Source organism: Drosophila takahashii, chromosome 2R, assembly GCF_030179915.1.
Source record: "Drosophila takahashii strain IR98-3 E-12201 chromosome 2R, DtakHiC1v2, whole genome shotgun sequence".
Lineage (NCBI taxonomy): Eukaryota > Metazoa > Arthropoda > Insecta > Diptera > Drosophilidae > Drosophila > Drosophila takahashii.
Genome location: NC_091679.1, coordinates 24,098,075 through 24,123,142, shown reverse-complemented (window position 1 = coordinate 24,123,142; position 25,068 = coordinate 24,098,075). Strand labels below are relative to the sequence as shown.

Below are 25,068 nucleotides of genomic sequence, written 5' to 3'. Positions count from 1 at the left end.
CCATACTGGAACATACTGGGTTGGACTCTACGAAAATATTTTAAAACAATCATTTTAAAAGACTGTAATAAATAGGAATATAATATTATAAAATGATAGGTTTGAAATAATTTATAGAGTCATTTCACTAGATTATATTAAATAAGAGCAGAAAAAGCTTAAAAAAAAAACAAAGTTTTTCATTTAAGATTTTTCTCTAATTGTATGTCTTGAAATAAGTGCATTTATTCCATAAGTTTGAGCTGAATTAAATGTTCTTGACCTACTTAGTGGCGGTTTCGACTTTGGCTATCGATATAATTGATACTATCGGAAATTGAAGAAAATAAAAAACTAATTACAAAAATAAAGGAAAAATTAAAAAAAAAAATAAATGAAAATGTATGCTTGTATCATAAAACTTATATGGGAAAAACGATCTAAGCTTTACTGCGATTAAAGTGAAACAATATTCAATATTGAGCCCCAAAAATTGGGGCGATAGTATCGATTTAATTAAATTTTTCGTAAAAATATATAGCAGATTTACAAATTTCAGATAAACCGATAGAAGTGAGTACACATTTAAGTTTAATTTTACGTTGTCAAGCAGTGATTTTGTTTGCTTTTCCCACTGTGATCTGCAGAGTTCGCGAACTTCCGTTCTGCATCAGTGCTGGCTGCCTCAGCCGCAGAATCATTAATTACTTTCGCAGCTACCCCAAGCGAAAAGAAACCGAGGCAGGAGAAACTGTCGCAGAGGCGGCTAAAAATATCTCCCCTTGCGGCGCAGCGGACATAAATCTTCCGGCTGATCGGACGACCCACCTCGAACGGCAGCCGAGGCAGGTAGACGCAGACCAGCCGGAGGTCAGGGGTCAGGACAAAGACTGCACAATGTCCAGGTCCTGACGCCACCTCCCCGCGGCGATTGGTGAAACGCACAAGTCAATTTCAATTGCATTACCACTTGACACGTCGCGACGAAAACAAATAAACAAACACGATCCCAAGGATGCGGCAGCCGTGAGAAAAGCAGTGAGAATGAACGAACTATGCAGCAGATATACCCGCCTCGCACACAAGAAGCCAGATGAGATGGACTGAGTTCGGGTCGTCTTCTTCGGACGACGCCTCCGCATCGGTCTTTAGCTTCTGGCCGATCTCAGCTGCCTGCTGGGCAATAGCTCTTGTCAGTCGTCGTCGAACAGCCGCATCTCTCAGACGCCCAGCGGATGTGGCACCAGAAGAACAACACAAATATCCACGAGATACATTCGTTCGCATAGTCGAGAAACTGAAACTAAAAAGTATCCCCAAGATACACGCTCATGTGCGCGGCTTTAAGTGAATATAATTGAGGAACAAGTGATATAAATAGTGGGATAAACTCTTTCTTCAACCGCGGCACGTGCCGGGCACACTTTCCCCCTTCAAATCTGCGTGAGTTTTAACCCTATATAATCTAAAATCTATTTATATGTAGGTATATATATTTTCTGGCGAAGTGCATCAGCAAGAGGCATACGGCGTATACTGAATATATAATGTGCCATTTTGGGAGCACTTCGCGCAATTTGCGCATCTCTAAATATTTTAGGTCCCGTTTGCTTTGGCTAAATAGAGAAAACATAGAAATATTGAAATGATGTATTTATACAAAAAAAATATGTTTATCGAGACTTCTAAATAGACTGTGAACAAACAATATTCGAACAAAAAATATTAGCCTTTAAAGTATCTTAAGTACCTTTTTGAAAGACTGCTGAAATGTGGTAGACAAAGTATTATCGATCTTTATCAAACTGAAATCTGCCAATATAGGTTTTTTACATTTCCTTTGCGAAAAATATTATAATGTTCTTGCGTTCCCAGTGATAAAAGTGAATGCCGAAATTTTCTTGTGATCATCGCAGTGTTTCTCTACTCCTCTCTCGATCTCTTTCTGTTGTCTGCGATTTTCTACAGCTGCCGCCGACACTTATAAATATATTTACATATATTAGCGTGTCCTACAGATATATTATCGTTCGTATATCTGCACATGTACTTTCATCAGCGCGATTCTATATTAATTTTTGCTTACTTGTCGCTACGGCTGTGTCGCCCATTTCCGTTTGTTGTCGTCATTAGTTGATGTTGTTGATGCCAAATTTAAATAATATTTCTCTATAGAAAATAGCGTCCTTAAAACTATCTACGTCCGGATGATTTTATAAACATTTTTAAAAATATTATAATGTTGTTTAATTTAAAGGATCCTTCGCTTTAAAGGACTTTTAAAAAAGGCTGGCGCCCACATTCTTCCAGATTTGGTAAAAGTTGTAATGTAATTTTGTTGTGTTTATTAATACTAATACCTAAATGACCACTAGATGGAGATAGTAGCTTTGACGACTGCATATCTCGATCTCCCTCGCACCCCTTTTAGCTAGGTTACGGGTATCCGATAGTCGAAGTACTCGACTATAGCGTTCTCCCTTGTTTCAATTTAGAAACAGCATATTTTAATTTAATTTTAATCTTAAAGACACCGCAGGAAATTTTAAAGTGTACTGTATGGCATACGGTGTAGTTACCAATAAATATAATTCATAAATCCATTCTAAGAAATGACTCGAACTAAATATTTCCAGCGAATTCATAACTTCAATTCATGTTATTAGAAATTTACTTCGACATATTTATTGCAAGGGAATGGATCCCTGAATCAGAGGTATTTTCTTATCACTAAACTCAATACAAAAAATATGTGCTATAGTCAGTGTTGGGACATACCTAGATCCTTTTACCTAGGTACGTACCTAGGTACAATTTAGTGGTACCTTTTACCTTACCTAGGTATACAAATAATTGAGTACCTTTTACCTTACCTAGGTATTTATTTTTATATACCTTTGGAATTATTAAGGTACTTACATAGGTATTAAACATTGCTCTGATTTAAAATAGCCAAATCTGACTGCGACACTGTAGTATCGTTTCATTGTATCGTTTCGTTTCAGAATTGTAATAGTCGGAACGCAGCATTAGTAATTCAGCCGTTCTATTGTTTGTTTTGTGAAGTTAAAACTAATCGCAGTTTTTTTTTATATAATTTTGTGCACGTATGTATGTTCCCATCACTACATCAATTTATTTATGAAACCAAAGTGTATTTGGCGCGCAAAAATGCCGTATGTACGTAAACAAACGGCATATACATGCATATGCACAATATATAGTCAATGTTTCTACATACGGAATTTTTGCGCGCCAAATATGTACATGAGTGTTTCATAAATACATTAATGAAGTGATACGTGCATAAAATTATTCATGCCGCGTGGTTTAAAAATATATGCACAAAATTAAAACATTTAAATTTAAATGAAATGAAAAGATATTGTTTGATTAAGACGACTAAAAACTGAAAACTAGTCTTATTTTAAGTTTAAATGATTACATTGAACAAAACAAAAAAATTATAAAAAATAAAAAATACCTTATAAATACCTTTTACCTTTACCTAGGTACTGGGAAATTTAAGTACCTTTACCTTACCTAGGTATTTATTTTTGACAATACCTTTTACCTTACCTAGGTAAAAAAACACAGTACCTTTCCCAACACTGGCTATAGTACAATATGAAGTTCACACCCTTGAGCTTTTATTTGAGTTAAATCATGAAGGAATTCCCAGAAATTGCAATGGCATACGGGGTGTTGTTCAATCAACTCATTTAATGAAAGCATTTTGAAAGAGGAAGCTACCTCCACTTTTTCCGCAGAAAATCACTAAGCTTATTCCCAACTTAAATTTACTGCAACGCTCTCATAGACATGCTCATACGTACAGCCCAATTCTATAGTTCATCCTAGGCAATAAATGCATCAAAAGAAAATTATTTCTATTAATGTAACCCTCCTATCAAATAATATCCAAGCTTTTTTGTGTACTGAGTAAAATCCTTTTAATTATTTCCTTAAATATGAAAGGACTACTGGACTGTGCAGTTTCAAAGGCCCGTACATATTTCTATATTTAGCTTAGAATTATTCCCCTTTACTACGATTTAATTGACAGATTAACATTTCAAAGCAGCCAACGAAATGCTGCAATTGAATTATTTCCTACGCCGTGCAAATCTTGCTTTGTAAGCCTGGCCAGCAGCACCTGTTGGCCAATTGCACCTTGTGTTAAGACCAGGCTTACTTAAATTACAAGTGTCCGGCTTATAAGCTGGCACGTCACAATCTCCAGGCGTAGGACAGGAGCAAGATAAATGCATTTGTGTCCCATCCGTGGCGCTGATTAGGTGATATTACATCGCAGGGCGAAAGGACGCAGGATGTGCTGGAGGGGGGCCTTAATGCACTGCAAATTGAAAGAGGAAACGCAGCTACGTCTGAAACTGACGCACAAGCCGGCCCATCGACCCCCCTCGAGGCTCCTGATCAGAAAAGGGGGTTTCGCCACTGCAGCGGCTGATGTAGCTAAATTCAATTTCCAGTAGTTTGCATTAATTTCCCGGCTTATGCCGACCGCCAGAGTGCGCCACTGAGTCCGCCCGCCTCCCCGCCCCTTTCCCACTTTCACGTTCAATCAAAAACAGCAACAGCTTTCGCTGCCTGAGAGAGAGCGAGTGGATGCCGAGGAAAATCCAGCGAGTCAATGGAGGGGTATCCTCAATTTCCGAACGCATCTCGTACATCCTTTGGCTCGATTTCAGGCACAGGATATTCGTTTAGCTGCCGACGCAAGATGCCGATGCCAAGGATGCTGGCCGGGCTCGAACGAATTTCCCCACATTTCAGTCTTCGTTTGCCGAGCGTCGTGCGCGCAAGTATCCCTCAGATACGCGGATAGACGGCCTCCAAAAAAAAAAAACAACATAATATACCCAAAAAGAAAAAATAGGAAACCTGGAGAAAAAACTATAATTCACTATAACAACAGTGCAAAATAAAATTTTACAACAATATCCGTGGGCAAATGAAAAGGAAAAGGAAACGTGAAAAGTGCAACTGAATACATCACATTTTTCTTCAGGAAAAAACATATTTTCCTCAGCACTATACATAATTCAAAGGCAGCAGCAGCTTTGCCTATTTCGGGAAACGAAAAATGAGTGCGTTATGGTAAAAGCGATTACATATTCGAAATTAAAACATAAATCCTAAGCTTTAGAAGCTAGAAAGTACCCATAATGCTGTGAAAAACCGTGTTAAATCTAATGAAAAATTTGTTGAGCTGCAGGAAAAATTTCGTTACTTCCAAGCCGTGTGTTTGTGTGTGTGTGGTGTGTTTTTTTGTGTAGTATCTTTTGTGCGCCCTGGCTCCTCTGTATCTGTGAGATACGCAAAACAATTTGTCTGCGCCATTAGTAGCGAAGAGTGTCCTATGTGTGTGTGTATCCTGCGCAGTCAACGATACCGAAGCTGCGTCTCGCATCCTGGCAAATCCTTGCCCCCATCACCGCCACCCAAAAGGAGTCGGGGACCGAGGGCAGCGCAATATTTGCGACGTTGACGCAGCCTCCACTCGCTCCTTCTAATGTTGTTGTTGCTCCTGAGGCGGCACTGTGTGTGTATCTGCAAAATACAAAATTCAGACCAGCGATACTGTCCATGTGCCTGGTCCGTTAGGTTGCTGTCTTAAAATTTCATTTTACAAAGTAATACTGTTTTTTTAATTAGGAGTTTCATTTTGAATTTCTGAGTAACTTATATTGTCAGGACTATGAGTTTTTGGAACACTATATTATTTAAATAACTTGGTTCCAGTAAATTCAAGTAATATTTCTCTTTAATTATTTCTTTTGTTTATTTTACAGTGAAGTAAATTTTGTTATTTCAGCCCCTAAATCAAATACGAAATAAGAAATTATTTAGTTAACTCGGTACAATAAATTTAAGAAATATTCTTTTTTTCTGATTTTATTTGCCTTATTATTAAATTATTTATTTAAACACACATCTGGAAGAAAGCCTTTTGTTATTCAACGTAATTTTAAACCATAAGTTTGTACGTCATTATTGCTCAAAATTTCTACAATTTAAGGGCCCAGGCGTAAAATAGCTTCCGTTCTTGTTATTAAATGTTAAAAAAAAAAATAAAAAGGAAAAAACTCAGGCCAAAATATGAAATTATTAAATTATATGAAATTGCCATCTTTCATGAATAAAAAGGTTTCTATATTTCATATACTTAGTTATATAGTTACCTTACCATCTACTATCGTTTAAAGGAAAAAACCTTCTTTAACCTTCTTTGTTTGTAAGTTGTTTAAGAATATCCTCACGAGGCACAGTAGCCCAGTTCCAAATATTTCTTAAAACAGACCGACTCTGCCGACAGGAAACTTTGAGGCTTATTTTTGACCGCGTAATGGCGGTTCCACGCAAAAGTCGCTGTTCCAGAGCAGTTCAGAAATTGATCTGCATGATAGATAGTTATCCTCTGCCTTCCTAATTATGCTCCAAAAAAGAATACTCTCAAAATCAAGCTCCTGAGTGGGCTTCACCGTAACCCTCGTAACTTCTGGCACTTGTCCGTGTCTTGAACTTTTGCCTCAACGCGAGTTCGCTTCCTGTTAAAAATGGAGGGGGCATTTTGCATGCATGTGTAGTTTCAGCTAGTTAGCTTACCGCTTTTCCAGTTCAGCGCTTTCCCGCTTCACCGTTACTCGCAGGACTTTCAGCTTCAGTTGCGTTTCCGTTTTCTCGCTGCAATCCTCGGAAGAAAGAGAAGGGGGGTTAAAAACTCTCAAGTTCTCGCTACTTTTCCCATTTTTGCTTTTTTTCCTTTTTACGAGGCGTGTTTTGGCCTTCTTTGTGTTCGTGTGTGTGTGTATTTACAATTCCGTTTCGTTGTTGTTTTCGCGACACGACAGCCATTTTGTGTAGCATACTTTGCGTACTATGAAGTTACACACACACATACCAACGAGAGTTTCATTTTTATTTGTGTGGAAAATTTCCCGACTTTTTCGCTTTCCCAATATGGGATATATTTTTTTCTGCTGGGGCTCGCTCGGCCAAAATAATAGAAAATGCGAAAAAGCGAAAGGCAGCAACAACAACATTTCCTAGCCCCTCTTCTTCACACTTTCCTTCACTATCGCTCTCTCTCTCTCGCACACTTGTCTATTTCAAAGTCTAGTATCCAGAAGAAAAAAAGAAATGAAAAATGTAAGCTGCAAAATCAAATAAAATAAATGCAGTTGTCGTTCGACAAACGAAATAAACCCCGAAAAGAAAATGCGAGAAAATACCAGTATCCGATTGTGTGTGTGTTTGTGGAAAAGCGAAATGTTAAAAGTGATTTTGTACGACGCCCCTCGACCAGAAGAAAATGCCTGTGTCTATACGCGAAAAATAGATTGATTCGTTCTAAAAGCCAAAAAATAATTATGAAGAAATCCATTTGGACATTTGGATTTAGTCTCTTGAGAAAGAAACACATGTGCATACATATATGTATCAAAAGAAATTTAGAATCAGGCCAATATTTTGCAATCAGAAAAGCAATCAAAAGAGCAATATATTTGATAAGTAAACTGCTTTAAGTTAATTTTAAAGAAAATTTTAGATATTATTTTGCATCGATTTTAATTTAGTTTGTACTTATATTTATTTAAGATATAACATTTAACCGCCTTCTGAGACTTTAAGGCTAAATAACACCTAATAGTAATTTCTTGGAAACCCAAACTTTACAGCTTTTATTCTTACCGCATAGAACAACTCTTTGAGTGTCAGTTTGAGCCAATTTCTGGGAATTTACGAATTTTCAAATAGTGCAATGGTGCGAAAAGCTTACCAGAAATCAAAACTATTATAATGTGCAAACTGCATTGCACTTCATCAGATTTCTGCAGGTAATCGGAAGACCTGCCATCGCACAGTTTTCATTACCGAGAATGAAATTTCAGTTTTCCGGGAAAAACACGTTCTCTAAGAAAGGCAATCCGATTGCATCTTGCCTTGGGCTTCCATTGTCAAAATGCTCGCCTGCGGGAGGCAGCACTTTCATTGATTTGCCACAAGGATGAGAGGTTTGGGTGCTAGTCCTTTGAAACCGGACACATGTGGCTGTGTGGCTCGGGCTAAAACCTAAAACCCCTGCATTATGAAATGTCGTTACGTGGGAGAAATATCTCTACCTAAAAGTCAAATGTCAATGCCGCTGATTAATTATAACATTTCGCCTTCAAATTTCCCATTTTTTCCACAGAATCGAGCGAAGGTGGCAATTAATTAGGGATAAAACCAACACACTCACCTGCGGGTGAGAGCTTTAGCGATGAGCTGCCTGCACTTGAAGAACTTCAAATGCGCCGACTGGTCGCCGTCTTTGCCCAGGAGTTAAGCAACTGAATATCATAGCATAAGTACACACCGCACTCAGAGGCATTTTTCCGGAGGAATTCTTCACGTGAAGTCTATTGAAAGTGGTTTTCACAAGAGGGTCGTTAAGTATGCCGCCGCACAGGCAGCTGGTGGTGGTGCCGATGGTGGTGCTAGCCATCCTGACCCTCCTGGCGGACCCCTCGCTTGCCCAGCGACCGCTGATCATGAACCACACCTTCAGCTCGCTGCCCATGTCCCAGCATCCGAGTTTCAACAGTTGGCCAGGTGCCTCGGGCGGAAAGCAATTGCGTAACGGCCGGTTGCACGAGCAACCCTTGCCTCTGCCACAGCCCACTTTGCCGGTGGCCACGCAGTACGAGGACTACGAGGCCGCACCGCCAGGATCGCGAAGGGATAACAAGAGGCGACTGGCCCAAATGGCCCAGCGTCCCGGAAGCGGAAATGGCGGGCGGCGCGGCATGGAATCGCTGCGAAAGGAGCTAATGAATCCCTCGGTGGGTGGTCCGGGCGGAGGAATTTCCGGCGGAAGTGCCGGCTACCCCTCGTACTCCGCCACCTCTTCCATCGGGCGAATAGATGGAATGCGCCAGAACACAGGATCCTCGGATCATTATGGAGCCCTATACGAGCAGCTGAAGCAGCCCAGTGGCATGTCCGCCATGACGGCTGGCCCCTACTCCACTCGATTCCCTCCTCTGTACGCCGGTGTGGACGACCAGCCCAAGCGCTCGAATCAGCGGAAGAACTCCATCAGTGAGCTGTACAAGCTGAAGAAGGCCCTCAATCAAGCGGATGAGCCTGCTGGCGGGGTAACCCATGGCAACTTTGAAGGCGATCCGCAGCCCTCGTCGGCGGATCCGCTGCAGGAAATCAAGGATCGCATCCGAGATACATCCCCGAATGCGGTGAGTTTAAGTCTAATATCGGATATCCCACTTCAGCTAAATAAGATAGTTTTTTTTATTCAAAGTACTATAACTATAAACTATAAAATTAACTTAAAATTTAAGTCTAATCAAATTTATTTCAATTTGATCTTACATAAGACAGCTATGCTTCTGATACATTTTGATTTTTATACCCTTGCAGAGGGTATTATGTCAGAAGTTTGCAACGCAGTGAAGGAGACGTTTCCGACCCCATAAAGTATATATATTCTTGATCAGCATCACTAGACGAGTCGATCTAGCCATGTCCGTCTGTCCATCCGTCTGTTCGTCCGTTTCTACGCAAACTAGTCTCTCAGTTTTAAAGCTATCGGCTTGAAACTTTCCCAAAAGTCTTTTTTCTATTGCAGGTAGTACCGGATCGGACAACTATATCTTATAGCTCCCATAGGAAGGAAACGTTAAAAAAATTCTAGCTTCGGTGTTTTTTGAAATAAAACCTTCTATTCTTGGAAATATTACTTCTTAAATATTTCCGAATTTCGAATAAAATATTTAAAAAATCGGACGACTATATCATATAGCTGCCATAGGAACAATCGGAAAATTAATGGGAAAGACATAGAAAATAAATTTGAATATTTCCGAGTTTTTAATTAAATTTAACAAAAATCGGACGACTTTATTCTATAGCTGCAATAGCGACGGATAGAAAAAATAATGTTAAAATAATAAGAAATTTGAATACTCTTTTTAATGGTAATACTTTGATTAAAAGAAATGCTTAATGCTTAATTAAATTTATAATTTAATTATTTTTTAGAACACCTACGCTCCCCACACGGATGCCACGCCCTCGTCAGAGTACGAGTACGAACTGGGCGTAAAGTGCAATTTCGAGACCCCATGCAGCTGGACCTGGGGCAACTACACGGACGGCTTCCAAGTTATATCCGGCATGGAATTGTTCAAGAAGAATCTCACAGGACTACTGCCAGGACCCACAGCTGACAGCATCGACGATGCAAACGGGAGATTCCTGTACGCCCGCGTGCTTCCGAACTCGAAGCCCCTGAATCTCACCTCGCCGGAATTCAGCACCACCATGGAGAAGTGCTTTCTGGAGGTGTACATGCACCAGAGCGACATGAGCCACGGACTTTCGCGGGTGGTGGTGGAGCCCCTTCACACGGCGGAGAGCAGTTGGGTTCCGGCCGAGATCCTGGGCGACAATCAGCGCCAGTGGACCAGGAAGGTATATCGCCTGGGTCGCGTCTCCCGCGATTTCCGCATCGTTTTCGAAGTGGTTCCCGATCTGCGGCCGGGCCAGAAGGGCCATGTGGCGCTGGACAACCTTCGGATGGTGAACTGCTTCCCCGAGGGTACAAAGTCGGAAAAGTGCAGCACCTCGCAGGTCAAGTGCACCGCCAACAAGGTGCCCGTGTGCATCCACCTGCCGCGAATCTGCGACATCACCAGGGACTGCGATGATGCGGAGGACGAGCAGCAGTCGTGTGGTGAGTACTATTAGTTTTCCCATGATTTCCCAAGAGACCTATTAATCCACGCACTTTAGATAAAATACCCTACGGCGGTCGGTGTGACTTCGAGGAGGACTGGTGCGGTTGGCGGGACTCGGGGAAGACGACGCTCACCTGGTCGCGGCACACGGGATCCTCACCCACCCACGACACCGGACCGGACGGGGATCACACGATGCAGCATCTGCAGAACAACACCAGCGGCTACTACATGCTGGTCAACATGAATCAGCACCAGAACAACACGGAAAAGAACTCGATCATTGGTTTCGCCAGCAATGCGGTCATGGTCAGCAAGACCTTTAATCCGCCGCCATCGGTGCATGGAAACCCGGACTCTCCCTATCGCAACTCCTGTGTGGTAAGGTTCTTCGTCCACCAGTTCGGCAAGAATCCGGGCAGCATCAATCTCTCCGTGGTGGAGATGAAGGAGAAGGAGAACATCACCACCACGCTGTGGTGGTGCACCAAAAACCAGGGCAGCGATTGGGTCAGGTCGGAATATGTACTGCCAAATATTACGTCCAAGTGAGTATTTGATTAGAAGGCCCTCTTTGGAGAAGAACTAATCCATTCCCGACTTCCCTAGATACTATCTGCAATTCGAAGCTCGCATGGGCATGAGAATCTACTCGGATGTGGCTGTGGACGACTTCTCGCTGAGTCCCGAATGCTTCGGCCTCAATATCCCGGCAGATCACCTAGGTGGCTACAACTACTGGGATGTCCGGCAGAATCTGAAGAGTCCTTCCTACAAAGACTTCGAGTACACCAACTGTAAGTTGAGACTATGAACCGATTGATTTTGTAACTAACTCATGCATCACCTATTTTAGATCTTGAGCTAACCAGCTGCGACACTCGTGGCATGATAGGACCCTCGCAGGCGGAGTGTGAAGCTGCCTACAGGGAGCAAAACAAAACGCATGTCCTTCGGGAGGTTCATGTGGTGGAGGACCAGAGCAGCTACAAGGGCATGCAGAAGTGGAAGGTTCCCCACGAGGGACACTACACGTGAGTTGATGGTGCACCTTGATCAAGAGCTTCCTTTCTTATGTACCGCATTCCATTCCCATTCAGGATCATTGCCAAGGGCGCCAGCGGAGGTCTGGGTTCCGGTGGCGTGGGCAGCTCTCGAGGATCGGTGGCCGTGGCCGTGCTGGAGCTTCACAAGCACGAGGAACTTTACTTCCTCGTCGGACAGCAGGGCGAGAATGCCTGCATCAAGTCGATGGGGGTTCTCAAGGAAGCTGGTTGCGGCACCGATCACGACCTGGACTTGGGCCAATATAGCTTCCGTTCCAAGCAGGACATGGTCAAGAATATCTATATCGAAAATGGCGCCGGCGGCGGTGGCGGTGGCTCCTATGTCTTCCTCCTCAATCAGGCGAAGAACGAGGCAGTGCCTCTTTTGGTGGCCGGTGGTGGCGGAGGTCTTGGAATCGGCCAGTACATAGACGAGGACTTCCAGCACGGACAGAAGGCAAAGCCCCTGCAACCGCCGGAAAGTGGGCAGATCAACGGAGAGCCGCTGAACAAGAAGACCGCCGGACCAGGCGGAGGATGGAGGGCCAAGGAGGACCAGGCCCTGAGTCCCACCAACGGGGCTGCCCTACTGCAGGGCGGTCGTGGTGGCCACTCCTGCTACGTTGAGCTGGCGGACAACGGAACCTCCGTTCACAGGCATGGCCAAGGTGGCTTCGGTGGCGGCGGCGGTGGCTGCAACACTGGAGGAGGAGGTGGTGGCTACGCCGGCGGAGATGTCTACCTGACCGAGTCGAATGGCGAGGGAGGCAGCTCCTACATCAGTCCCAGTCGAAGTCTCCGCGAAATTAGCGAAATACATGCGGGAGCCAGCAGTGGACCAGGCGCCATCATCATCATTCCGGCCATCGAGGGCTGTGGCTGCGACTACAGGTGCGTCGCCCTGGACGAGTTCCGCTCGAAGGTGCGGTGCATCTGCCCGGATGGCTGGAGCCTGAAGCGGGACAATCACACCGCCTGCGAGATTCGCGAGGAGGCGGGCAAGTCATCCTTCCAGTACCTCGTCTCCATCCTGATGATTTCGCTGGCAGTGCTCTTCATCTGCATAGCGGCACTCATCTTTATGCTGTGTAAGTACACTTTAGAAAACTGTTTTTAAACCGGAATAAAATGTAAGAGTATTTTAGGTAATTGTCTTTTCGCTTCTTGAAAGATTTTGCTTCGACAAAAATATATATTGTTAAAATTTGAACAGCAGAAAGTTGCTGAGGAATTGCAAATGAATTAAATCTTATAAATATTTTTATTTATTCTTTAAGAAAGATTAAATAATTACATTATCATTTATGATATTAAAAACAAGAAATATCAAATTGAATTGAAATAAGCAGGGACCGTAAATAATGATTATCGATGTATTTTTCAAGCAAAAAAATCATCCACTTGGAAAAGCCGTACAAACAAACGAATTATACCAATCGGCTACTATTTGTGTGCTCTATCCATATCCGCAATGATCTTTTACTTCTTGATTTTTATACATTTTACTCTATTTTAATAATTATTTGTTGAGTTTTTTTCAATCGCTCAAAGAATAATTATTATTATTGTGAGCAAAAAAAATATCGATAAAAAAATAATGATTATTTTTTGAGCGTTATTTTTTCGCTCAAAATATCGCTCAAAGTGGGTCTCCTTTCTCAGTAGTTTCTTTGGAAAAATGTTTTCGCAGCATTATAAAGTGAACCTCGACGACCCCACAAAACCTCATTTTTAGATTTGAAAAAAAAGTTTAAAAAATAATTTTTTATATATTTAGAAGAGCGATATTTTGAGCGAAAAAGAACGCTAAAAAAATAATCATTATTTTTTAATCGATATTTTTTTCGCTCACAATAATAATAATTATTCTTTGAGCGATTGAAAAAAACTCAACAAGTAATTATTAAAATGGAGTTCAATTTATAAAAATCAATAAATAATCATTAAATATTGATTTTTATTATATCACTTGTAATGATTACGGTCTCTGGAAATAAGTTAATAAAATTTTTTTTTGAACAAGTATTCATGCATTAGATTTAGGGTCATATTTGCTGAATCTTCCCAGCAAGCAATTTGAGCGTTTTCTGCCTGTTTCCTAATACTTTTTTCTGAGCATTTACAGTCATAAAGTGTGCAAAAAAGAGTCCGGAAAGAGTGTTTTTTACCCTGAAAACGGTCGCACTTTAAGAGGATGATTTCTGAGTCCGATCTGACTCTTTTCTGATTTTTACTTTGATTTTCCATACCATCGTTCAGAATATGCTCAGACATAAGATCTTTTTATGACCCTATGCCTAGAGAGCACCAAATGTGCTCCGAAAACGCTCTTATTTATGTGCCGACTCAGAAAACGCTCTGAAACGAGGCTCTTTTCAGACACACAATTAAGAGCGCTCCTAACATTGCTTGCTGGGTTCCGACATTAATTTGTACTAATCAGATTGTTTTTCCCTTACCTCAGACAATCGCTATCAACGGAAGAAACAGTCGAAGAAGCGCCACAAGATGCTCGTGGAGCAGGATCTTCAGTTAACACGATTGCGCAACAATATCGACGATTCCAATCTGAACAACTTCAATCCCAACTACGGATGCGATGGCATCCTCAATGGCCACATCGATGTCAACAGCTTACCCCAAGTGGCACGCGACTCTCTGCAGTTGGTCAAGTGAGTACCTGAGCTTAGTGGATAACCTAGTCCACCTACTAACATTCCACCTCTCAAAATTTTCAGTGCCCTGGGCAAAGGTGCTTTTGGCGAGGTATACATGGCATTGTATCGCCATCGGGACGGAGACGCCGTGGAAATGGGCGTGGCAGTGAAAACCCTGCGCGAAGATCCCAAGCGGGAAAAGGAGGAGGACTTCCTCAAGGAGGCAGCCATAATGGCCAAGTTCAATCACCCGAATATGGTGCACTTAATTGGCGTCTGCTTCGACCGTCAGCCGTACTACATAGTTCTGGAGCTACTCGCCGGCGGGGATCTGCAAAAGTTCTTGAGGGAGAATAGAAACACCCCAGAACGACCCTCCCTCTTGACCATGAAGGACCTGCTGTTCTGCGCCCTGGACGTGGCCAAGGGATGTCGTTACATGGAGAGCAAGCGATTCATCCATCGGGACATTGCCGCCAGGAACTGTCTGCTGAGCAGCAAGGGTCCAGGCCGAGTGGTGAAGATCGCTGACTTCGGCATGTCCCGGGACATCTACAGATCGGACTACTATCGCAAGGGAGGCAAGGCCATGTTGCCCATCAAGTGGATGCCGCCGGAAGCCTTCCTGGATGGCATATTCACCTCCAAGACGGACGTCTGGTCCTTTGGCATCCTCCTGTGGGAGGTCTTCAGTCTGGGCCGTTCGCCATATCCCGGTCAGCACAACACGCAGGTGATGGAGCTGGTGGTGCGTGGCGGTCGATTGGGGTCACCCACCGAGTGCCCCGTCTCCATATACAAGGTCATGGCCGACTGCTGGAACCCCACGCCCGAGGATCGACCCACTTTCATCACTCTGCTGGAGCACCTAACCGCCTGCACTCAGGATGCGAGCATAATGAACGCCCCGCTGCCCAATATCCTGGGGCCCACGGCCTCCGAAAGGGACGACACCGTCATCCGGCCGCCCAACGGCGAGGAGTTCTGCTTGGCGGTGCCCGACTACCTGGTACCTTTGCCCCCGGGTGGTAGCAGTAATCCGTCGGTGGCCAGTGGTTCGGGCTATGTTCCCGAGTCACAGCGCCAGCAGATGAGCTCCTGCACCCCACCGGCGGTCACGTCGCCCGCTGCACCTCATCCCAGGCCGGTGGAGAATCTCGCTGCCGCCAATGGCGATTGCTGGGAGACGTCTTTCATACTACCGAAGTCCAAGGTCGAGCCGCCGGTGACTGGAAGTGGCCACGACGTCCCACTGGCCGCCGGGGAGGAGGCCAAGCTGATCAGCCTGGACACACCGCAGCCCACGCCAACCACCATCCAACCACCGCTGTCCTTTGCCTCCCAGCTGGATGGCATTACGCTGGATCCCTCGGCGCTGTCCAAGGGTTTGCCCAACGGCAGTGCCAAGCAGTCGTACGCCAATGTGCAGGTGAAGAACGAGATCGAGGGAAAGCCCATCAACGGGGTGGTGGGCAACGGAACGGTGATGAACGGGGACGTCGCGACGGGTTCGGGTGGTGCCGATTCACCCTTCACCATCCAGGGATACGCGGAGCGGTACAAGGACAACAACAATCATTCCGAAATCAGTTGTTAAGGGGCACTCACAAAAATGGTAGCCCATAATCAGGATTATACTTCGAAAGTCAACTATTCAAATTTCCAAATGATTTGAAGATTTATAAAATCTTTAACCAAAGAGGACAGGTCAAGGATCTACCGATTAGCGATAAAAACATCCAGACTTTTGAATTATACTCCTGATTTTAGGCAGCCTCTTTGTCGCTCACCGAAAACTTTGCGAGGCCCAGGAAATTTGTCTTGTTTTTGGGGCAATCACAATTTGCTTGCGCCTCACCAGCGCATTAAATATATTTATTCTCGAATCATATGAGAAAACAAACAATTGGAATAACAGAAACCGAGTGAGAACTTCACAAAAAAATTGTATTGTAATTAATCTTAAATTTGTATTGCGAAAAACAAAAAAACCAAAGTCGGATTACAAGAAACTGCAAGTAACATATAAACTTAGTTGATATAAATAGTTTAGTTTTTTACCAGATATTAGTTTTGCGAAAACAGTAAAATGAAGTAAAAGAACGTTTTGCGAGAGGTTGTATATATTAATTGTATCTAAGTTTTACAATTACCTTTAGTTTAATTGAACTATTTTTTTATATCTTTAGTTGCCATACCCTTAGTTAACGTTTTAAGCTGATGACTGAAATGCCAAACAATATTCCTAAAGTAAAAAAAGTAAAGAACGAAACGATAGCTTATTTTTAATACGCAGTCCAGAACCGGGAACCAAGATGCCAACTCAAAGTAGTTCAAAGTGTCAAAGCAAATAGCTCGTTTAAAGTTCACAATAATACCACAGATGTAGTCAGATATGCCAACACATATGTTTTTAACATAGGACATATTTCATTTTAGGATTCTCGATTCTTGTATTCTTTACTCCGAATGAAATTAAACTTAGTGTAAATAACAAGCTTCCGTCGTAGCGAATTACGTATATTGTATGTAATTGAATAGTCCTAGGGATAATAAAAAGAAGTAGAGTATAAAGCGATAGAAGAAAAACTACAATTTACAGGGTGATTTTTATGAAAATTCAGTTGTATGTTTGAAAAACAAAAATTAGCATTAACGAAACCAAGTTGACGCAACGACTTTCAGCTCGATTTGAGTTGCTTAAAATGTTGTACAATATTCTTTCAGCACAGCCCTGTATTTGTTCATAATCATCATTAACGCTCTTTTTTCAGGTGTTGATCGGAATTCGAAATTTTGTACATTTAGTTGGAACGTAACAAACAAGCTTTAAATTATATAATTTTTATAAAGATATATTAACGATATACAAGTGAGGCGACAACATAATATTTAACCAAGCAGAAAATAAATGAATTATACAAGAACGAGGCTCGCAGGAGCCAAATTTAAATTATTATATATTGAGGTAGGTATACATGCATAAGCATTTATGTATGTACAATTAGGCATAAGCAAATTGAGTGTGTGTTTAAAACAGCAAATCGAAAAACAAAAAATATATACATACTTAGATAATGATACCGAACATATATAGGAAGAATAACGTTATGTCTATGTTTTGCTTTATGTACAAGTCTACTATTATATGCGCATTCATCTATATACACGCAAACATATTCTCGTATATAAACATATGTATAATCAACTTATATATCCAATATGTATGTGCGACTAAAGCGAACCGTAAATTTAAATGCTGAATACGCGGAAACCAAAAAACATGTAAATTACATTTATATTTACATAGGTCTAACACGCATATTCATCCGATCTCTCGTTTTTATTTTATAATACGTAGTTTCGCTTAAGATTAAATGAAATTTAACGATTTTTTAAAACTAAAATCATTTCTAGGTGAACAGATTATTTTAATAAAGTTTCAGGAATAATCATATAAAGTAAGAACGAGAAAAAGGTTGAATATACAATTTACAACATACTTTAAAAGCGACTTGTCACAGAAAATACCGGAACCCAAACAAAAAAAATGTACAAAATAAAATAAAAACCAATTGAGAGAAAATAGAAATAAATAAAAGTCTACCAATGTATGCTCACAATCGAGTGCTCAATAAGTGTACGAATATATGTATATGAATATATATCTCAGCATCCACGGCTTACACTTAGTCTTAACACTTAATCGAGTCGATAACTGGACAGTATTTCTTTGTTGCTGTACGTGTATCTATTATGGTTGTGCCGCGGCATCTCAAGTAAGCGAAATAAACTTACTCAAATGCATTACACACACATCTCCAGGAGATCCTTTCCGTATACATGCATATGTATAAAACACAGACACCTGCGAACGGGATTCCCCACATTTTTGTACCCTGACGACATTACCTTGTGTACCTAAAGCCCACAACCTGAAAGAGAAGATTAACATATGCATATATCCACAGATCGTTGTTGATTGATTGTTGGCACTGGTTCAGTTCGAGATTTTGGGATTTTTATTTGGGAAAGGAATCTATTTCCAATGCAGATCGGTTTGTGATCGTTATGTTATGGATTTAAAGAAAAGGCTGAATCATCACGATTCCGTAGTTTGGCAACAGTATGACATTTTTTATAGATTCAGTTAAATGGACGGTAAAGAAGGTTTAAATATTTATTGCTGATCATATGACAGAAGTAGTTCAATTCTTTAGTAATGGGCAGGCTGATTGGGATCTGAATGTTTTTGAAGCTTAGAACCAGGTCAAGGCATTTACTTCTGACGAGATTAATCATTGTTATCGGCATTTCGATTGGAATATCAGTAGCTTTGCATACACTTCTTTTCTCAACAATAAAAAAATCGCAACGAAGTTTAGAAAAGTAAACATAAATAACATATAAAAATATATATTTAAAGACAAATTTAAGAAATGAAGTAAATAAAAATCTCACACAATAAATGGTATTTTTATATACTAAGAAAACCCCGCAAAAAAAATTAAGAAAAAAGAAATGCAAGTTTAGTGCATGCGAACAGGCTTAAACTTAGCTCTAGCTATAAAGTAATATTATAATAAAAACAAAATTAATGGTTTTCATTTAAAATCGTAAATTATTTTGTTACAATTAAAAAGTAAAGAAAAACCAAAAATAAATAATAAACAAGAAACAGAAACGCAAAGACTAGAACCACATTTTGTAAGCTGGATCGCTTGAGTAATGGATTGGTGGCAAGTAATATACAATACAGCCTAAGCAAACCAAACAACAGCAAAAAGTCCATTTAGAGAAGCTACCACACAGGAAAGTAAAACGATTATATTGTCATAACTTGCTGAAAAATGATGTCGGCCGAAGAATGCGAACCGGAACTTGAGAATTCCACTCACATAGTATAATTTCCGATTCGGTCTAAGCTATAGAGTAATACCAGCTAAGAAACCTATAACTGACACTTACCCATGCTCGTGTCTCCCCTCACACCTACCTGCTCACCTACCCTCAACTTCGGATTTCCACATTTTCCATGCTTTTCCTCCCTTGTGAGTCGAGAGGACGAGTTTTGAATTATCTAAGCATAAGCACATGTCACAAAGCAAAATGAAAAAGTATAAATATATCTTAATGGCATATATATTTGGCGCTATGGAGTGGAGAACAATTTTAAAGTTGGTAGCGTGTAAACGCTGGAAATGCGAAATGACAAAAGCTGAGAAACTGAGAAAAAACGAATAAAAATGAAATTCATGTGTACAAAAACAAAATTAAACGTGTTTTTATTTGGGCCATTCGTAACTCCGCCATTAAAACTATTTCCCATGAAAAGTTCTTTGTAATTTTGTTTTATTGAGTTCTTTTTTAGATTGGATTAATGTCCTGTTTTTCATCAATTCATTTTCATTCATTTCATTACTAAAGTCAATTTCTTGCGATGGCCGATAAGAACTAAAACTTTATATAGCTTACAATTGGTTGGTATAGTTTTAGTTGCCCGCCACTGTCACGAAATATTATTATTGGATAGTTTTTATTTTTTCTAGAGGCTAATTGAACGTTTTTATTTAGGAAAATAAAAAGAAGAACGCGTTGGTATATTTGTATTATTATTTTGGAAGTGTATTTTATTGATGCACTGCAATTTACAAATCGATTTAGAAATAAAACATAATAAATTCTAGGCATAACATAAGATATTTCATAATTGCACGAAAACGAACCCGAGAACGAACTATATCCTGGCCGTAACCCGGCCAATATTACTTGGCCCATATCGATCAAACGAGACGGGAAGCAAAAGTCCAAAGTGGAGGAAGAGTTGGTTGATGACCCGATTTCCTACTGACTGGATGGAATGTTCTTACTATATGTGTCTTGGTTTCTGTGTGTGTGTTGTTTGTATAGGTTTTTTGTTTTGTTTTTTGTTTCTTTTTTTTAAATGTATCGCATTTAAATATAAATTTCATAATCATGTTTCTCTAATTGCGTTTGTTTCAAAAAACTTCATTCATAGTTTGTTATTTTTCGGAAACTCCATTTCTGGCTACGCTTAGATTTAGTTTTTAGGCTGCAAATGCTAAGAAATTATGTTTCTGATGTTTATATATAAATATAATTTTTGTTTTCATTAATTTATTATCATTATGATTTTTTTGTAGTTTTTCGCTTGTGTTTTCGCTTTTTGTCATATACATATACATAAATTGAATTTTGTATATCTGCATTTTGTCTCCTTTCGTATATAATTCCGCTCCTTCTGCTTTGTTTTATATAAATTGAAAACTTAATTGTAAATGTAAAAATGTTAAAACTACATTCAATTATAAATAATGTTGGTTTTTGTTGTCGTATTATTTATATGCAATGTTCGCTCGTTACGTAATAATATTTATAATTAATATTAATTAATTAGCATAGTTTACGTTACGTTTATGTAATTTTTAAAGCAATAACAAGCCATTTCTTTTAATTTCATTTATTCTCTTTTCTAATCATTGCTGAATTAATCGCTTTTGTTTGTCTCTTCAAATGTATTATAGTTTTGGATGTACTAATTCATGCAAATTGCTTCATTATCGATGAATCCCGACCATAAATTCACTCGACCAATACCTAACTCTTTATGCAAAAAGGTGGAATTCACTTCAACATCGGGCTTTCCCCTTGCGCGTTTAAATTATTTCACAAAATTGTACAATCTCGCAGAAGGAGAGAGATAAGTGGAGACAACAACCGACACCGGGCCTTAAAAAATTCTTGCCCTCTCACACCTGACCTGTCATTGCACCTGAATAAATGTGATGGATGCCATTTAATTACCCCATTGCGTTAATGTCAATATTTTAATCTGTTAGTTAGCCGATGCTCCTTGCTTCGTGGTTGTTTGGATGTGTTGTGGCTTCTGCTGTTTACTCATTTGTAACATATATAAAAAATATGAATATAACTATTTGCTAAGAACCTCTAAAATGTACGCCATGTTAAAGCATTTAGAAATCGCAAAGAAGAAGAACATCGCAGATCCTGCCAGATCCCAGCACATATACAAATGTCCGCAGTTGCTGTCTCCAAGCTTCCACACCGGTCGCCGTCGTCCGCACTTAATTACAAAAAGGGTATCAAGCGCGCCATCTTGAGCGCGTTCTCCAGGAAGGAGCTCCACAAGTCGTTCAGGCGCTTCGAGCGCGACATCAGGAAGCGCCAGGTGAGCAGCACCGCCACCAGTTTGGTCAGCTGGTGCAGATAGTAGAGCCTAGGCATCGAAACGAAATTTATTATTAAAATTAATAATTATAATTAATTTTTGTAAAATGCTATTTTTAAGATAACCCGAAAATTTCCCACCTGAGCATGCGCTTTCTGCTGGCCGGCAGCGATTCGGGTCGCTGCTTGAACAGGAACTCCCTGAAGCCCAGGACGTAGCGCTCCACGTACTTGTCCCAGTTGATGTGGCGCACGTCGAAGACGAAGATCTCGCGATCCTTGGGACTCAGCGTGTGCAGCAGGGCGTGGACGTTGTCGTCCTTGAAGCGCCATTGGCGTGTGGCGAAGTACTCGAGGCATTCCACAGCTTTGGCAATTTTGTTTTGTACGTTGACAACGCTATAAAGGGTACAACGGCGTTATAAGCATACTAATTGAAAGCTCTGGGGGAGCGGCCGGCCCAACTCACAATGGCTTCTTGCCCATGATTCTAGCCACTCCGTCCAGGATGTAGGCCGGCAAAAAGTGTTTGGCTATACAGTTCAGCGTGTTCATGGGGCGGTTCATGCGCAGGTCGCCAGTCGGATACCACAGGCAGCCCTCTGGGAAAATACAATAATATCCGTGTTAATTACGATGGTCACATTAGGAGCTTCTTGGGGGGCTCTTCTATTTGCTATTTTCTATTTGCTATTCTTAATTTTCTCTGCTCACCCAGGGGATGCTTGCGCACACTCGTCATGGCGTGTTTGACAAACTCCGACCAGATGATGGGATTGCGCTGGCCGGTGCAACAATTGTAGATGAGTAGGTTGTTGGACTTGCGGGTCGCTGTGCGCCAGGCGGCGGCAATCATCAGGTTAATCACAATATCGACAGGTACCATATCGGCCACATAGTTCTTCTCGCACATCATCGTGCGGAACATGCCCTTGGCCAGCGCCGAAACCAGGCCCGTTGGCCCATTGAAGTTGTCCACCCATCCGGCGAACGGCTCATTCAGACTGGCAGTCACTGCGAATAAATGCAAATAATTTACAAGAGGCGAAGAGATCCTGATTTAAATTTTTACATTTATTGAAAGCGAGTTAATGTCAACTTTCAGTTTTAGCGTATTATTTTGATTTTGTAATATATCCTATCTATTCAACTCACCAATCGATGGCCTCACAATGGCAACGGGCAGATTACCAGCCTCCTTAAGTAACATATGCTCCGCTAAGGCTTTTGTAAATGTGTACGTATTGGGGCGCTTGCCGATCAGGCGCGGTGTCAGCTAAGATATAAAAGTGGTCATTCGCTAACAAAACGAAATAATATCCAATGAAGGACCCACCTGATCAAGTATATCCTCCGGAAGCCAGTTGATTAGTGAAATGATATCGTCGGGATTATAGGGCGGTGCATAGATAACCTCAGACACATCGGTTCTATCGCAATTGCAATAGGCAGTGGATACATGGATTAGTGCCTGCAAGAGCGTCGGGGACGTCGCGACGGGTTCGGGTGGTGCCGATTCACCCTTCACCATCCAGGGATACGCGGAGCGGTACAAGGACAACAACAATCATTCCGAAATCAGTTGTTAAGGGGCACTCACAAAAATGGTAGCCCATAATCAGGATTATACTTCGAAAGTCAACTATTCAAATTTCCAAATGATTTGAAGATTTATAAAATCTTTAACCAAAGAGGACAGGTCAAGGATCTACCGATTAGCGATAAAAACATCCAGACTTTTGAATTATACTCCTGATTTTAGGCAGCCTCTTTGTCGCTCACCGAAAACTTTGCGAGGCCCAGGAAATTTGTCTTGTTTTTGGGGCAATCACAATTTGCTTGCGCCTCACCAGCGCATTAAATATATTTATTCTCGAATCATATGAGAAAACAAACAATTGGAATAACAGAAACCGAGTGAGAACTTCACAAAAAAATTGTATTGTAATTAATCTTAAATTTGTATTGCGAAAAACAAAAAAACCAAAGTCGGATTACAAGAAACTGCAAGTAACATATAAACTTAGTTGATATAAATAGTTTAGTTTTTTACCAGATATTAGTTTTGCGAAAACAGTAAAATGAAGTAAAAGAACGTTTTGCGAGAGGTTGTATATATTAATTGTATCTAAGTTTTACAATTACCTTTAGTTTAATTGAACTATTTTTTTATATCTTTAGTTGCCATACCCTTAGTTAACGTTTTAAGCTGATGACTGAAATGCCAAACAATATTCCTAAAGTAAAAAAAGTAAAGAACGAAACGATAGCTTATTTTTAATACGCAGTCCAGAACCGGGAACCAAGATGCCAACTCAAAGTAGTTCAAAGTGTCAAAGCAAATAGCTCGTTTAAAGTTCACAATAATACCACAGATGTAGTCAGATATGCCAACACATATGTTTTTAACATAGGACATATTTCATTTTAGGATTCTCGATTCTTGTATTCTTTACTCCGAATGAAATTAAACTTAGTGTAAATAACAAGCTTCCGTCGTAGCGAATTACGTATATTGTATGTAATTGAATAGTCCTAGGGATAATAAAAAGAAGTAGAGTATAAAGCGATAGAAGAAAAACTACAATTTACAGGGTGATTTTTATGAAAATTCAGTTGTATGTTTGAAAAACAAAAATTAGCATTAACGAAACCAAGTTGACGCAACGACTTTCAGCTCGATTTGAGTTGCTTAAAATGTTGTACAATATTCTTTCAGCACAGCCCTGTATTTGTTCATAATCATCATTAACGCTCTTTTTTCAGGTGTTGATCGGAATTCGAAATTTTGTACATTTAGTTGGAACGTAACAAACAAGCTTTAAATTATATAATTTTTATAAAGATATATTAACGATATACAAGTGAGGCGACAACATAATATTTAACCAAGCAGAAAATAAATGAATTATACAAGAACGAGGCTCGCAGGAGCCAAATTTAAATTATTATATATTGAGGTAGGTATACATGCATAAGCATTTATGTATGTACAATTAGGCATAAGCAAATTGAGTGTGTGTTTAAAACAGCAAATCGAAAAACAAAAAATATATACATACTTAGATAATGATACCGAACATATATAGGAAGAATAACGTTATGTCTATGTTTTGCTTTATGTACAAGTCTACTATTATATGCGCATTCATCTATATACACGCAAACATATTCTCGTATATAAACATATGTATAATCAACTTATATATCCAATATGTATGTGCGACTAAAGCGAACCGTAAATTTAAATGCTGAATACGCGGAAACCAAAAAACATGTAAATTACATTTATATTTACATAGGTCTAACACGCATATTCATCCGATCTCTCGTTTTTATTTTATAATACGTAGTTTCGCTCAAGATTAAATGAAATTTAACGATTTTTTAAAACTAAAATCATTTCTAGGTGAA

At 40.5% G+C, this 25,068-nt stretch overlaps 2 protein-coding genes across 3 annotated transcripts; one reads left to right on the top strand and one right to left on the bottom strand.

The window, feature by feature from the left end:
- The first annotated feature begins 569 nt into the window (after positions 1-569).
- On the top strand, positions 570-18,083 carry Alk (Anaplastic lymphoma kinase). 2 transcript variants are annotated; one of them, XM_017156655.3, is made up of 9 exons: positions 570-1,422; positions 8,198-9,239; positions 10,045-10,738; positions 10,798-11,290; positions 11,352-11,539; positions 11,599-11,776; positions 11,843-12,876; positions 14,253-14,460; positions 14,527-18,083. In XM_017156655.3, exons 2-9 carry the CDS (start codon positions 8,442-8,444, stop codon positions 16,040-16,042), a joined length of 5,109 nt encoding a protein of 1,702 aa, XP_017012144.2. In that variant the 5' UTR covers positions 570-1,422; positions 8,198-8,441; the 3' UTR covers positions 16,043-18,083. The 2 variants fall into 2 exon arrangements, with proteins under 2 accessions (XP_017012144.2, XP_017012145.2); XM_017156656.3 differs by lacking the exon at positions 570-1,422 and adding an exon at positions 4,651-5,100.
- Positions 18,084-20,046: 1,963 nt separating this feature from the next.
- LOC123002550 (putative fatty acyl-CoA reductase CG5065) lies at positions 20,047-23,185 on the bottom strand. The gene is made up of 6 exons (XM_044392919.2): positions 22,991-23,185; positions 22,810-22,930; positions 22,369-22,668; positions 22,124-22,256; positions 21,796-22,053; positions 20,047-21,703 (listed from the first exon to the last, which is right to left on the bottom strand). The coding sequence occupies exons 1-6, from the start codon at positions 23,183-23,185 to the stop codon at positions 21,556-21,558; spliced, it is 1,155 nt and encodes a 384-aa protein (XP_044248854.1). The 3' UTR covers positions 20,047-21,555.
- Positions 23,186-25,068: the final 1,883 nt, after the last annotated feature.

What these genes read in the sequence shown, in the direction of transcription:
- Alk (XM_017156655.3), top strand. Translation starts at nt 8,442, where the DNA reads ATGCCGCCGCACAGGCAGCTGGTGGTGGTGCCGATGGTGGTGCTAGCC. An exon ending in CTGCCAAATATTACGTCCAA is followed by an intron (nt 11,291 to 11,351) that starts GTGAGTATTTGA and finishes CGACTTCCCTAG; the next exon opens with ATACTATCTGCAATTCGAAG. An exon ending in CCCCACGAGGGACACTACAC is followed by an intron (nt 11,777 to 11,842) that starts GTGAGTTGATGG and finishes ATTCCCATTCAG; the next exon opens with GATCATTGCCAAGGGCGCCA.
- LOC123002550 (XM_044392919.2), bottom strand. Translation starts at nt 23,185, where the DNA reads ATGGTGAAGGGTGAATCGGCACCACCCGAACCCGTCGCGACGTCCCCG. An exon ending in CATTGTGAGGCCATCGATTG is followed by an intron (nt 22,669 to 22,809) that starts GTGAGTTGAATA and finishes ATTTATTCGCAG; the next exon opens with TGACTGCCAGTCTGAATGAG. An exon ending in AGCAGAAAGCGCATGCTCAG is followed by an intron (nt 21,704 to 21,795) that starts GTGGGAAATTTT and finishes TTCGATGCCTAG; the next exon opens with GCTCTACTATCTGCACCAGC.